At 42.8% G+C, this 15,000-nt stretch overlaps 1 protein-coding gene across 1 annotated transcript in view; it reads left to right on the forward strand.

Annotated features, from left to right (window-relative positions):
* The window catches only part of WLS (Wnt ligand secretion mediator), a 115,062-nt gene extending 109,791 nt beyond the window's left edge, over positions 1-5,271 (forward strand). Inside the window, exon 12 of the mRNA XM_040232610.1 lies at positions 4,367-5,271. Coding sequence (XP_040088544.1) covers positions 4,367-4,476 — 110 coding nt within the window. The 3' untranslated portion in view covers positions 4,477-5,271. The remainder of the gene's footprint in view (positions 1-4,366) is intronic.
* The last annotated feature ends 9,729 nt before the right edge of the window (positions 5,272-15,000 follow it).

The raw sequence follows: 15,000 nt of genomic DNA on the forward strand, positions 1-15,000 counted from the left end.
AAAGGATGTCTTGGTGGGTATTTTAATGATCACTTAACTACATACCAGATACTGTCCTGGTGATTTACATTCTTTAAAAAAAAAAAGAAAAAAAAATTTTTTTAAAGATTTAGAAAACCCACCATTCACCAGTTTGTTAACACCCAAAATGCAGAAAGAATGTAATCTTAAGATACAACAGTCCTTGATATGGAAATAATTTCGCTTTACAAACATTACTCGTGCCTTGATTTTTTTCATTTTGCCTTGAACCAGGGACATCATTATCATTTGAACTTAGCTTTGAAGGTGAATAGGAGGAGATTTGTGTGGGAAAAAATTCCACAGAAAAGGCAGGGGTGTTATAGAAAGAACATAAAGTCTCGAAGAGGACACAGATGGTTTGGAATCCTGACTCCAATATATACTGTGACCTCAAGAAATAAATAGGAACTCATGGTGTAAGAGTTGTCTGGCTTCCACATCTGGATAATGAGGTGTTAATTTATCCTAGTGCTTGTGAGGACAGAATTAGGTAGCCCATATTAATATTAGAAAACGGTGGCTCTCTCCCAAATTTGTGAAACAGCCTTGAAATTCAATTAGGAGTTCCCTTTCTTTTGACTAAAGGATCCAGAGATATACAAATGATTGTCATTAGAATGCTGCCAATCTCAGGAAGCTGTGCTCATTATTATATCATTAGGGTGCATTTTGTGTAGCTTTCTACATCCCCAGTATGCATTCCAGGCAGTTAAAATCCAGCAGCAGCTGCATATCCGTGGATGTGATATGGATCCACTGATAGTCCTTTGAGATTACACTCAATGCCAGAGATTGGTCTCATTTCACAACGGTTAGAAATAAGCCTTCATTTTATTCTTGAATAACTGAGATGAATTGACACCATAACTAGGGAAAGAGACTTACTGCAAACTAAAGAATTATTTTCTTTTCCTTTCATAATTTATTCTTTTCCATTTATTCTGCCCTTCCTCCCTAATAAACAACATATCACATTTTTGGAAGGGCTTTTTTTTTGTCTTGGAAGGGAAAAGACTTCAAGCATGTTTGTGTGCTGAGCAGCAGAAGCTAAGAGAGGGAGGGTAACAGATGGAGTGAGACCTTGGCAGAAGAGGGAGTTTGATGGGATCCCCACTCCTGCTATGTCACTGCAATATTCCCATCCGTTCCCTAAGGGGAAAATGTTGGCCTTCATGGTACATACAGTAAAACCATGCATGATCATAGATTTTGCTAACCAGAGTCCCATTGATCTGGGCTCTCATTCCAGCTCTGCCGGGAGCAAGCCTGGTCACATTATAGAAATTCATTGCCTATTTGAGCCTCGGTGTCTTCACATCTTAGTAGGAAATACTGAACATGCTAAGCCCCTAATCGTGTATACGGTAAATACTCATAAATAATAGCTCTCTTTACTATCAGCGCACTGATGTTGTGTGCTATAAATTCTCTTTCATCAGATGCAAAAGCAAAATTAATATGCTGAACAATTCATCCAAGTTGTTGTATGTATATATTTATGATGATAATGCATCGCACAGGGACTCATACTTCACCCGCAGTCTCAATGGCAGTTGGAAGCTTGAATATTTGAGTCAGCATAGCTTAAGGTTGAGGAGCCTGGATTCTAGAGCCTCATTGCTCCAGTTTCAACCCCACATCCTGTTATCCACTTGGGCCTTGGGAAAGTTACTTGATCTCTCTCTGCCTCAGTTTCTTCTTCAAAAGAATGAGGATGATGAAATAGTACCTCTATCAAAGGGTTGGTAATGAGGATTAAATTCATTAATATTTGTAAAGTGTTTAGAATAGAGTCAGACATGGGACAGTATTTGTTAAAATAAACAAAAAACACATAATTTTGTTTGTTCCTTCATGTGATGTAATCTGTAGGGTTAGACACATTTTCTAGGACTTGCTAATTGGAATCACATTTTAAGCTTAAATACTTGGCACCTTCGGTTCAAAACTGAAGTAGAATTACACTCTATGTCTATTTCCAAGAAGTCTTCAATGAAAGGGATTTCTTAGGTAAACACTTGGAGCTGCTAATGGGTCTGCTCGGGTGGTCAGGACTCTCTTTGAAATTTTGATGACTTTCAGACATGCAGATCATGGAATCTGCTTTGAAGTTTTGGTGGCTCAGCCAGATATGCAAATCCAGAACTAGCTTTGAGCAAGAAATTTGAGGTTTATACCTGTTCTTGAATGAGGAGTGAGCCAGAAGTTGCAGCAGTGAGAAAACAAGTTAGTGACCTGGGAAAGGTTCTGTGTGGCCCCAGGCAGCTCTGTGTAAAACCTTTAGGCAGACTTTCCACCTATTAGTGCTGTGCCAAGGGTCAGGAGTGTTGGAGGCTGGATTGACACCCCTTTGGTACCTGTTCCACCCCCTGTCCTTTGATGGGATACTTGCTGTGCTGTGCTAAGTCAGTCATGTCTGACTCTGCAACCCTGTGGACTGTAGCCCACCAGGCTCCTCTGTCCATGGGGATTCTCCAGGCAAGAATACTAGAGTGGGTTGCCATGTCCTCCTCCAGGGGATTGTCCCAACCCAGGGATCGAACCCAGGTCTCCTGCATTGCAGGCAGATTCTTTACCGTCTGAGCCACCAGGGAAGCCCAAGAATACTGAAGTGGGTGGCCTATCCCTTCTGCAGGAGAACTTCCTGATCCAGGAATCAAACCGGGGTATCTCACATTGCAGGCAGATTCTTTACCAGCTGAGCTATCAGGGAAGCCCAAAAGGGCGTGTTGTCTCCCCATCAGGGAATTGAACCCTGGTCTCCCACGTGACAGGTGGGGATACTCACCACTATACTAAAGAGGAAGGTGGTGGGCTACTTGCTAGTACAGCCCCAAATTGCCATTAGCAGTCTCTGCAAAACTAATGACCCTCCTTCGAGGACAAAGGATTCTCCTGGGTAGAGAGCTGCCATGCCAGCACTTCATAAGACTGAAGTAGTTCCACAGCCTCCGAGGGTCGACAGTGAAAACCTAACACCATGTGGCATGCATGAAGGGCACCAGCCAGGCAGCCTGCAGGGCCAGTGAGTGGGGTGGTCCCTGGGTTCCTAAGGCCTTCAGATTCATGGATGCGCAGCAAGTCCTAAACTAGTGACAAGATGTTAGTCCTGAGGGTCAGGCTAGAGCTTTCTTCTAAGTAAAGGTATGAAATCCCAATGGAAAACAGAGCTTGTGTATTTAATTCCATGCTTTGAACTAGGAAAAGTTTTAATCCCCAAAACTATGAAGTCATATGTATACATGTGTAAGTATAAAAATCCCAGATATAACCATAACCTTTTGTTCTCCAGTCCTCCTCTCTGCAAATATGAGTATATACGTGCACCCCATACACAGTCTAATTGAGAAGCATTGGGTGTGGGTTTTTTCGTTTTCCCTTTGCCAGTTATATATTCACAGAAAAGGAAATGACAACCCACTCCAGTATTCTTGCCTGGGAAATCCCATGGACAGAGGCGCCTGGCGGAGTACAGTCCATGGTGTTTCAAAGAGTCAGACATGACCGTAGCAACCAAACATGCGTGCAGTTATATATTCACTTAAATGTCTTATGGCAGGTAGCAGACTTTAAGGGTTTAACACAGAAACTTATTTTTCTCCTGATAGTTGAGAAGAGGCCACGTTATGCCATTTTAGCAAAGGAATAAAACACTGGTATTATATAGAATCCTGGAGGCAACAGAAAATTTAAAGCACATTTCTGGTACTTTTTTCCTTGGTGGAGAAACCCCCTAATTATTCCTAAAGGCATTACATGTAGTACCCTATCCAATCTTTTGGTAAATATAGGCAGGTTTTCTTTGCCTTCACATGGCATAGCTGCTTTGTAAATTATTCACAGCAAATGTGTATGTGGTCTTGGAATCAGACCTTCCTTCCTATCTCCATCATGTGTCTGCACCTCTTCCTGGCCTCCCTCCCAGCTTCCTCACCTATAAAGCTGGCAAGACCAGAGTGCCTGCCTCAGAAGGCAAAACCACATGATCATCTCCATAGATGCAGAAACAGCATGAAGCATTTGACAAAGATCATGTATAGTGTTGAGAATAGCACTAGGCACAAAGTAAGCTCTCGTTAAATGTTAATAATTACTATGAATAATATAAGCAGTAAGCTGACTCATCTGTTATTAAAATCTTTTTTGGAAGACAAAAATGTTAAGAAATTACTGCTAAGTCTGAGTGCAAAGGGTGGAAGTCAGCCCCAGTTTTAGGTATCTGTGCCATAGTTTTCTCTCTAAGCTCAGAATGTGAAAGAGGTCTGGTTGGGCAGCTGTTAGTGAGGCAAATCCCTGCTTTCTCCTTCCTTGATCACATCTAACACCAAAATTCCTGTTTCAGGTGATCTGGGTGTACACAGTGGGGAAGAACTCCAGCTCACCACCACTATCACCCACGTGGACGGGCCCACTGAGATCTACAAGTTGACCCGCAAGGAGGCCCAGGAGTAGGAGGATTCAGCACCCGACTGGGACTGTCTGCCACATCCCAGCCGTTTTTACGAGAACGGGGAGCGTGCCAGAGAGCTCCACGTGCCAACAAATGCTCTGTCTCTTAGCTGTGGTTTTTTGGACCAGTGGTGTGGACATTTGTCAGCTTGCCTTCTGACAAGTAGTTCTCGGAGAAAGACTCCTGCAGCCACTAAAGTGTTGTGTATGATAACAAAACCTCTGGTATGACACATTTTCTGTGATCATTGTTAATTAGTGACATAGTAACATCTGTTGGGGGTGCACTCCTTGGGGAATGGTTTGGGCCAGATGGGGTCTATATGGAGTGGAATATTTGACTCCTTTTTTCTTGTTTTAGGTTCTAGGATAGAATTTAACATTCTTTGCAGTCCAAGATGGGCTGGTGTCATAGTCTTCTCACTCCTAATCCATGACCACTTTTTTCCCTATTTATATCACCAAGTAGCCTATCGAGTTAATATTTAAGTGTCCCTATTTTTTAAGGCATAATATAAAATAACCGAATTTCATGAGAAGATCTATTACACCAGGGGCATTTCAGCTTTGAAACCAAATCTGAGTATCCAATACTAACCAGTCTGTTGGATGTGGGTTTTAAAAAAAAAATGTTTGCTAAACTATCCAAGTAGGATTTATTGTATTAAATGGCCTTTGGGTCTAAAAAACTTTTTTAACCTCTTGCTTAAAATGTGTTTTCTTTTAATATGATGCTTCAAACAGCCTCCAAAAGTGTAGATCTGATCATTTAAATAAACCTGTATGTATATGCATGTACGTATATGCACACCTCGTCCTCCTGCTCAGCCGCAGCACATGCATGCAGATTCTTTTTTCGAGTTGTGTCTATGGGGTGGGGGGAAATAGCTTTATGAAAAATTAAAATATTTTGTCATCAAAGTTTGGGGGCAGTATATATTTCTGGAAACAGGGTAACATTTTCTGCACTGCATGGTTAACCTCCACTGGATGGCATGTGTGGCAAAAAGGGTGTATGTGGGAGGGGAGTTAAATGACTTAGAAGTAGACTATGACTCCTCTACTATACCCAGTTCCCCAAGTAGACTGTTTCATTGTACTTTAACTCTGCCATTGGAAAGGCAATATAATACAGCAGAGAAAGAATAGTGGGTGGGAGGTTAGAAGCGTTTCCTAGCAGAGGTCTGACATTTATTACATAGTGTGACCTTGTTGAAACCACCTGACCTGGCTGTTCCCTCATGTACAAACTGCCATTCATGAACTTTTAACTGCTTCACGGGGTGACATTGCAAATTAGATCAGTTAATGTGTATGGAAATGCATTTTAAACTCTAAAACTGTGTAAATATGTTCTTTCTGGAGTCTAAAGACAATTTCCTGAGTGTCCTGTTTTTCAGACATCGATGCCTGGAGGTTTGGAACACATTCCACTTAATTTGCCTACTCAGCACTCTTTCTCTATCCTTTCTTTTCCCTGATTTTGGCTAAAGCCATGGTAAATAGTGATGGGAGGAAACATTTTGGTTTTGGCTGATCTCTCAATCTCTCAGGCCTTTTCCTCTTCTGGTAAACATTTGATAGTGTCTGATCCAGTGCTCAGCATCCACTTCTGATTGATCACTGTGGTGCCAGGCTTTAAATGTAGCCCATGTCTCACAGTCTGAAAGGGAAGACGAACTTAAAATACGACAAGTAATCTTGTGCCCCAGAGGATGAAAGCAGAATTTCTCCAAGGAGATGAGAAAAGAGCCTGATAAAGGTCTTGAAGAAGAAGAAGTAAGATTTTACCAGGGCTGAAGGACAAAGGGAATGGCAGGACAAAAATCATAGAGGAAGTGAAGAATGGAGAATGTTTAGATAAGGCTGGTCATCAGGCCTGGCTGGCATATAGGAGGAGTGGAAATAGCAGAAGGTAAGCCCCATGCATCTGTGAGGCAAAATGAGAAGGGTCCTTAATGCTGTGGGAAGAGTGATCAGACTCTGCCTAGGGTTTTATGTGGAGACGTGATATGATCAGAATTACTGCTGGAGCAAGAGAGAGGCTGGACAAGCCCAGGAAAAAGATCACAAAGGCTGAAACCAGGGCGGTAGTAGAGGACATGGAGAAGAGCAGCTTAGTTTTGGAGATAGAAGTGGCAAGGTTTGGGCATTCTGAATGTGGACATGAAAAGCAACAGCAGAGTCAATGTCAAGCCCTTCGAGGAGAGAGAATGGTTTGGCCCTTTAAGGATTCCTGGAGGGGCAGCGTCAGTGAGTCTATCACCTAAGGGTCTGTATCAATACTAGAAGTCAAGTCTAGCAAGCTTACCTAAAAGAGACTGTAGCAGAACTTTCCAAGAGCACCAACACCAGTAATTCATGGACCTTTCCACTAAAACAGTACCATTTACTTGCTGTCTGTCTCTCTAGCCTCTGAAGTAGGGGAGGTACAGGAGTGGCTCAGTCTCAGGCAAGTGGCTGCCCCTTGCTGATCAACTGTGATCAGGAAACCAAGTCAGACGGCCGCTAGCAGATTACCCTGTGGATTGGGGTCAGTTTCTGAAGAATGCAGAGTCCATTTTGAGCTGGCACACAGTCGGAAAAGATGTACTACAGTGGGCCAGATGAGAAGTTTGGATTTGCTTGGGGTGGGTTTTGAAAGCTGTCTTCTGGAAGAAATGACAAGCTAACAGAAGCAAGAGGAGAAGCAGACCAGTCAGGGCAGGAGGCTTTGCAGCCAGCACTGAGAATGAAGCTGAGCTTGGCGGAGCATCAAAACATCACATAACTATGGTGAACCAGGCACGGCCACATTCAAGAGGCGACAGAAAGAAATCGAGGTAGGTGATCACAGCCATGTAAAGTATCAACGAAGCCAAAGAAAGAACCAGATTCAAGGGGGAAAGTTAGACACCCTGAGAAACTCAGCAGTGTTGAAAGATTGAATAAGGCACGTTGGATTTGGCATTGATATGTGGGACCTCATGGCAAGTGCAGAAATTAGATGTAGAATAAGGTCAGTGAGTGCTCGTGATGGGAAGATAGGAGGTTGGATGGTGGCTCCAGGAGAAACCAGAGTCTGGGGAGAAAATGGGACTGGATTTGCAGACGTTGAGGGTGAGAGTCAGCCATGCAGTCAAGATGATGATGAAGTAGCTTAAGGCCCAAGGAAGGTCAGAGACTTGGGATAAAGGACACAAGCTGATGAGTTAGTTTTGACAGAGTGAAAGGTCACTTTTATCCAGAGATAGAGAAATAACCAATGGATGCTGGAGGAGAAACTTGAGGTCAAAAGAAGAGAAGTTGGCAACCTGTCCCTCTATGTGTTCTGTTTTCTCTTTCTTCCTTGAACATGAAATGAGCTTGCAGTTGTCCTGAAGAGTTTCTTGGTTTCAACAATGCAGGTAGAATACAATTGAAAAATCAGCAGAAAGTTCAAGAAACACTTCAAGAGGTGAGAAAAAGCCTTTAATAAAGGACTATCAACCCAGAGCAAAAATTAATTATTGGTCATGTATATGTTTTATGAATTGTCTTAAAATTTTTATGTAGTTTTGAAGAATATGATAATAAGTGTAATAAGTTTAAAATTCCCCAACTGCTTTTTAAAAATAAGAAAAGGGGTGGGTAGCATTAAGTATTAGTCACTCAGTCGTGCCTGACTCTTTGCGACCCCATGGACTGCAGCCCACCAGGCTCCTCTGTCCATGAGACTTTCCAGGCAAGGATACTGGAGTGGGTTGCCATTTCCTTAAACTTGCCATTATATGCAACAAACAGGTAAAATACAATCGATATTTCGCATAGAAAACAGCCAGTTTTATATTAACTTATTGGGTTCACCAGGTGTTAATCCTACATTTTCCCCTTAGGGGAAGAAAATGTCTATAATAATGAAATAAATAGTTTCTTTCACAACCTCTAGGTAATTCTAATCATTTCTCAGAACTGAGAGGATGCCTCAATTCTGATGCCTGAGAGCTGGTGAAGCTTTTGGAAGTCACACCCCTGGGATCCCTGCAGGTACTTTGAGAAAATCTACAAAAATGTTAAAAGGCAGGTTATGGGTCTCATTCTCATCTTAGCAGTTCCAGAAACCCTATATTGTCAACTCTTTCAAACAGATCAAGTTCTGAGAGGCTGCCTGGCCACACTGGGGCATCTCAAGGAATGACAATTCCTATGCAATCTTTTATAGTGAAGAGTTCGCCATGTCTTGTGTCTCCATCATTTCCAGCACATTCTACCTTGCTATTGTTAAGTAACCATGGAGGCTGAGAGGAAGTACAAAGGGTTTTTTTGGTGGACAAATGATAAAAGTACAGAGGAATGAGTGCACTGGAAAGAAGTAACATCCCAACCACGATAAAGCCTTAGGGATCATCCCTGTACTTCTGAAGGCAATACACACAGCTCCCTGGAAAGTGCCTAACACAATGTGGGAATTCAGCTGGGGAGCGTTGCTGGGTGAGACAGTGAATGCACCTCAGCTCATCCTAGTCTCTCTGACTGTTGTGGACTCCTTCTTCCTTTGATTCAATCAGACCCTGCTCCTTTCGCAGCCATTCAGCATCAGGATATGTTAATGCAGTAAATTAGGCTTAAGTGTGGATGCAGCCTGACTCCCGTGAGTCTATGCCTCACTCATAGACGGTCCCATCATCCTTTCATGCTATGGGAATCCTTCTGACTTTGGCTGCTTGCTCTCACCCCATCACACTTTGGTTTGTGACTGATTAAGTTGTACAGGGATGACTTGGTTTCCGAGACTGTGTCAGCAAAGCGTTTCTTTTCTCCTGACATCAGAGTGATCTTCTGGGCACTCCTTGGACCACCTACTGTCTGGGAGCCTCCTGTCTCAATGACCAGGCTTTTGGCTTCAGAGGATGGGAAGACTCTTGTGTATGGAGACCAGACCCTCTTTGTGACTTTGCCTTTTTGTTCTGACTGTACTTCCTCCCACAAGTCCTGTCCTAGCCAAGACTTCCTTCAGGCTCGTGTCTCGGTTCCTCAGTCCCTCCTCCAGATGTGTTTTCCAGACCCTTTCTTCAGTGCTATGTTAACTGCATTCTAGTTCCTCACTGTTCTAGAATATGATTATCAGACTGCAGCGTTGCTCTAGCTGGCACAGACTAGTGGAAAAATACTTCTACTAGGGTTCAACATCCTAAGAAAATGACCCTAGATTTGAAAAATTATCCACTTCTTCTTTGCTTCTCGTGAACGTTCAACCACTAAAACACAGTTTTAAAAATTAATACAGGTATACCTCGTTTTATCGCACTTTGTAGATACTGCCTTTTTTTAAAAAAATAAATTGAAGCTTTATGGCAACCCTCTGTCAGATGATGGTTAGCATTTTTTATTTTAGCAATAAAATATTTTTTACTGAGGTATGTGCATTGTTATTTAGACATGCTGCTATTGCACACTGAATAGACTACAGTATGTGTAGACATTTATATGCACTGGGAAACCAAAACACCCATGTGACTCCTTTTATTGTGGTATTCACTTTATCCCAGTGGTCTGAAACCAAGCCCGCAGTATCTCCCAGGTGTGCCTGTATCACCAAAAATACTGTATTCAGCTAAATTATAGGACTTTACACATATGAGTTTCACTTTTCCCACACACAGATTCAATGGGTAAAGTACATCTTTAAGTTTTAAAACACACACACTTTGATATATAAATAAAAGTAGGTAAGTCCTTTCTAGGTGCAGAATGTGTTGGTTTCAACTGCTGGAGAATTGCCTCCCTCAGCTTGGACCTCTTCTTTGTCCCACTCTGTCTACACACACTCATACACAAATACAAACACACACACATATACATCCCATTACTGTTAAACTCCTTTTTCCATGTGTTGGTATTTTATAATATGGGACTTTATAATTTACATATGTTTCCTTTAATATCTCCTCTTCATAGTCGCGGGGCTTCTCAGATGGCGCTAGTGGTAAAGAACCTGCCTGCCAACGCAGGAGACGTGAGACCTGGGCTCGATCCCTGGGTCGGGAAGATCCCCTGGAGGAGGGCATGGCAACCCACTCCAGTATTCTTGCCTGGAGAATTACATGGACAGAGGAGCCTGGTCTGTGGTCCATAGGGTCGAACATGACTGAAGTGACTTAGCACACATCCACCCTCTTCACGGTCACGCAGTGACTGCTTTACGTAATAAAGAAGTGAGGTTCAGAGAGGGGAAATGACAAAATTGGAACCAAGCAGAGATCTTCAGTCTCTGACCTGCCTCTTGAGTAGCTTACTTGCGGCAGAAGAGTCAAGAATTTTGTTTTGAACTGCAGCTCTCATTAGAGCAGAATGACCTTATTGGGAAATGTTATCCCAGAGGAAGAAAATAGCTGCCTACTCTCCATTTTCATCGATGGCAAGTGTCTGCCCTCTTCTGGCCAAAGGGAGGATGACGGCTATCACTGAGCAAATTCTTAGGACAAAAGTCAAACCTTCATAGGGGGGAGTTTCTAGTGGCTCCGTGATAAATATTGCTTTTTTAGTGAGTTCTTGTCATAGCTTTGCGTATGACTTTGCTCTGGGACCTTCCAGACGACTGCCTGTACCCTATTCCCCTTGAACTTGGTGACCTCTGAAGTCCTCAGCAGCCCTGACTGTAAGAACTGTAAAGGAGGCTTGTGTTAATGACGTCTTACAGCAGTGCAGGGCCAGGTCCGCTGTGGGCGGATATGAAGGCATGGCAGCATGGCAACCTGCGCGCGGGCAGGTGCAAATAGACCCCCTGCATTTACTGATTAGGAAATTCCTTCCATCCTGCTCCTTACTCTCCTGAGCCCCTTCGAGGCTCTGGGCTCCCTCCAGTGGCTGCTATATCCAGCAACCTTTTTCATAAGTCAAGGTCAGGATGGTCTTCACTCCCATAATGAACTCTTCTCAATCAGGGACACCAAGAGACTGAAAGTGAGCCATAAACGGGAGTGGCCAACACACGAGGTCTTTCATTGCACGTGCTTGGCGGATGTTCCTCACATGCTGACTGGATGGAAACTTCATGGGCAGCTCGAAAAGCCGGAAGCCAGTCAAGACACGGGAGAACTGGGAATCTGATGTAAAGACTCTTCCCTTGTCTTTTGAGATGCTTCACAAATGCAGTTGTTCCTAGGAATGGGCAAGAGTTTTAAATCACGTATGTGTGTTTTGGCTGGGTTACCCTAAAGGCAGCTTCTGAGTCAAGAATTCATATGAAGGTTTGGAAGGCCACCAGAAGAGACGAAGAGAAGGTGGGAGACTGGGAAGGCCCCGAGGGTGAGGGGCAGCCCTACTGAGCAAGGAGGCAGAGTCTAGGCGGCACCTGCTCTCTGTAGGTGCAGGGTCACCCCTGAGCTGTTAGCTACCTGGAGCCAGGGTCAGCTTGAAGAATACGGGTGCTACACTGTGTGCTTAGTTGATCCCCAAAGCAAAACAGGCTTGTTTTAAAAACCTTGGAGAGATGTGTAAGAGTACGGAACAAAAGGTAAACTTTTCATTGATCATACCAAGTGTTAGAGATAAATACTAAAATGTCAGTGTTCTTACACAACTTGTGATATGCATGTATATATCATGTATATGTGTATATATCAAATATATGTGTATATAATATTTATCATGTATTTTGCATGTTAACGATGGTATTATATATGGAAGATTTCTGGAGAATTTCTCCAGAAATTCTCTAGAAAGCAGTATTATGTAACCTGCCTTTTTTACAGTTAACTATATCTAGAAACTCTTTTCCTTTTTTTCATTACCTACAGCATGATTTTAATGACTTTATTATTGTAGTCTCTGATAAGGTTATGTCATCATTTGTTTATTAAGCCCCTACTTTGGACATCTAAATGGTTTGCAAAGTCTGACTATTTATTATATGCTGAAATGAACATCCTTGGATATAAGTCTTGTTGTAGATCTCTGATGGTTGCCTTAAGATCAGTTCCTAATGGTAGAGTTACTGGGCAGAAGTTCAATTATTCATTCATTAAGTGTATATCAAACACCTTATTATGTGCCAATGCTCTCCTAAGTCCTTGGGACAGACCAGTAAACCATGTCTCTGTCACTAAGATGTGTATTGACTAGTAGGGGGAGGTGGTGAGGGGGCAATAGATAATAAATAAATACAGTGGTGCTGATAAAAGCTATCAAGAAAAGCATTTATCTTGGACACCTGAAAGCTTCCCATGGCCCCCAGAAACATGCCACCAGCAGAATGGGGCCTGTGGCTTCATGTCCTCACTGACACTATGCAGTTTTTACATTTGCCACTTCAAGATGCAAAGAAGTTGCCTTTGATATTTATTGCATGACCAGTGACACTGAACACATTACTGTGAGTTTATATTTTTAGGTTGTTGGTTCAGATTCTCTGAATTCTCTGATATTCTGCTTTAGAATATTCATCCTTAGTCTCTCATACACGTAACCAAACTTTCCCCAATTTACTACATGCTTTTAATTTTGCTTTTGATGTTTCTCGGGGGCATGGAGCTTTTAAATTTTATGTAATCAAATCTGTAAATCCTTCCCTTTATATAATCTACGTTTTCCGTAATGCTGAAGGAAATCTTCCTAATCTAATACATTAGGTCATCCATATTTGTTTCTATTTTTCTAAATTTTCTTTGGACGTTTTCTTTAATTAAATTCATATGGAATTTGTTTTTCAGTAGGAATCTCAAATATTTTTTTCTGAAAGGTTTTGGAAAATGATTGGGATAGACCCTCTTAAGCGAGCCGAGGGGAGATGTGGGGCTGGGGCTGTGGTTTCGGGCCACCCCTGAGACTCTGGGGCAGCCCTGAGGCTGAAGTGTGGGAGCCCTTCCAGCCTCCAGTCATGCCAGAAGCTGCCTTGGAGAAGTAGAGCCCTCTGTGCTCTGCTGCCTAGGGGCTCCCTATGTCTTCACCTTGACTTTGCTGGTGTGGGCCCTGCCATATAGGGAAGGTAGACTCTCACAGGGTCATGGAGGAAATGGGAGAGCTGTGGGCAGGGGTCGAGTTTACTGAGGAACAAATAAGTAGTGGCTGCTGACTGACCCCAGTGCCTAGGCCTCCCAAGGGATGCACTGGAAAGCCATCAGCTCCTCTGATGCAGAGCTCAGGGGAAGAGCATCTAGGATCAGAAACTATTAGCCACATTGATTAGACCAATAAATGGCAACCACTTGAGCCTCCTCTGTGGGTGGAAGGGGAGGTGAGTGATGGCCTGGTGGGATAAACAGAGCAGAATGTCCTGGTTGGTGTTCTAACTTTGCAACTAATTGCTGTGTGTCCTTGACCAAGTTATAATACCTCTCTGGTTCAAGTTTTATCAGATCAGATGTTCTATTATACTACATCTAGCAACATTAATTGGTTGGGAAGAATATCCACAGTAGAATTCTTGGTTTGGAGTGCTTGGTACAGTTGTACAGATAAATTTGGGGAAATGTGTACAGTACACTAGCTTGATGCTTTGGAAAGAGTGACTGAGAGAGTATGTGTGTGTGTGTGTGAGAGAGAGAGAGAGAGATAATTAGAGAAAGAGAAGGGAGGAGGAAAAGAAGGGAGGGAGAGAAGGAAGGAAGAACAAAAGTAAGAAGGAAATTGAAAATAAGTTGGCCCTGTGAAAAAAATTGAGCCAAGGTTTGTTGTGAGTTGGAATTTCTGCCAATCATCCTAACCTGCATACAGGTAAGTGGGAGGGATAGGAATCACTCATACAGGTGCAATAACAAACTTTCAACCCACCAACTGCCTCAGGAGGGGAGAGTCCTGTTAGCCTTCAAAATTAACATTTAAAACCACCCTTGTCCAGAATTGTCACTCACAGCTACTTGCTGCCCTCTGCTGGTTAAAATAAATAATGTCTGCATTACAAAATAAGTTGGTGTTTGGTTTTTTGTGTGTTGTTTTTTTTTTTAAGTTTGAGTATAGTTGCTTTGCCAATGGCTCAGATGGTAAAGAATCCGCCTGCAATGCAGTAAACCCAGGTTCAATCCCTGGGTCAGGAGGATCCCCTGGAGAAGGGAATGGCTACCCACTCCAGTACTCCTGCCTGGAGAACTGCATGGACAGAGCCTGGTGGGCTATAGGCCATGGAAGCGCAAAAAGTTGGGCACAACTAAGCAGTTAACACTTTCACTTCATAGTTGCTTTACAATGTTGTGTTAGTTTCTACTGTACAGCAAAGTGAATATGCATATGTATATGTGCTATGTATACATATATCCCTTCTTTTTTGGATTTTCTTCCCATTTAGGTTGCCACAAAGTATGAGTTGAGTTCCATTTGCTATACAGTAGGTTCTTATTAGTGATCTATTTTATACATGAAAGTGAGAGTGAAGCAGCTCAGTCTTGTCTGACTCTGAGACCCCATGGATTGTAGCCCACCAGGCTCCTCCCTCCATGGAATTCTCCAGGCAAGAATACGGGAGTGGGTTGCCATTTCCTTCTCCAGGGGATCTTCTCAACTCAGGAATTGAACCTGGGTCTCCTGCATTGCAGGCAGACGCTTTAACCTCTGAGCCACCAGGGAAGCCCCGCT

The sequence above is a fragment of the Oryx dammah genome, unplaced genomic scaffold (genome assembly GCF_014754425.2).
Source record: "Oryx dammah isolate SB20612 unplaced genomic scaffold, SCBI_Odam_1.1 HiC_scaffold_28, whole genome shotgun sequence".
Lineage (NCBI taxonomy): Eukaryota > Metazoa > Chordata > Mammalia > Artiodactyla > Bovidae > Oryx > Oryx dammah.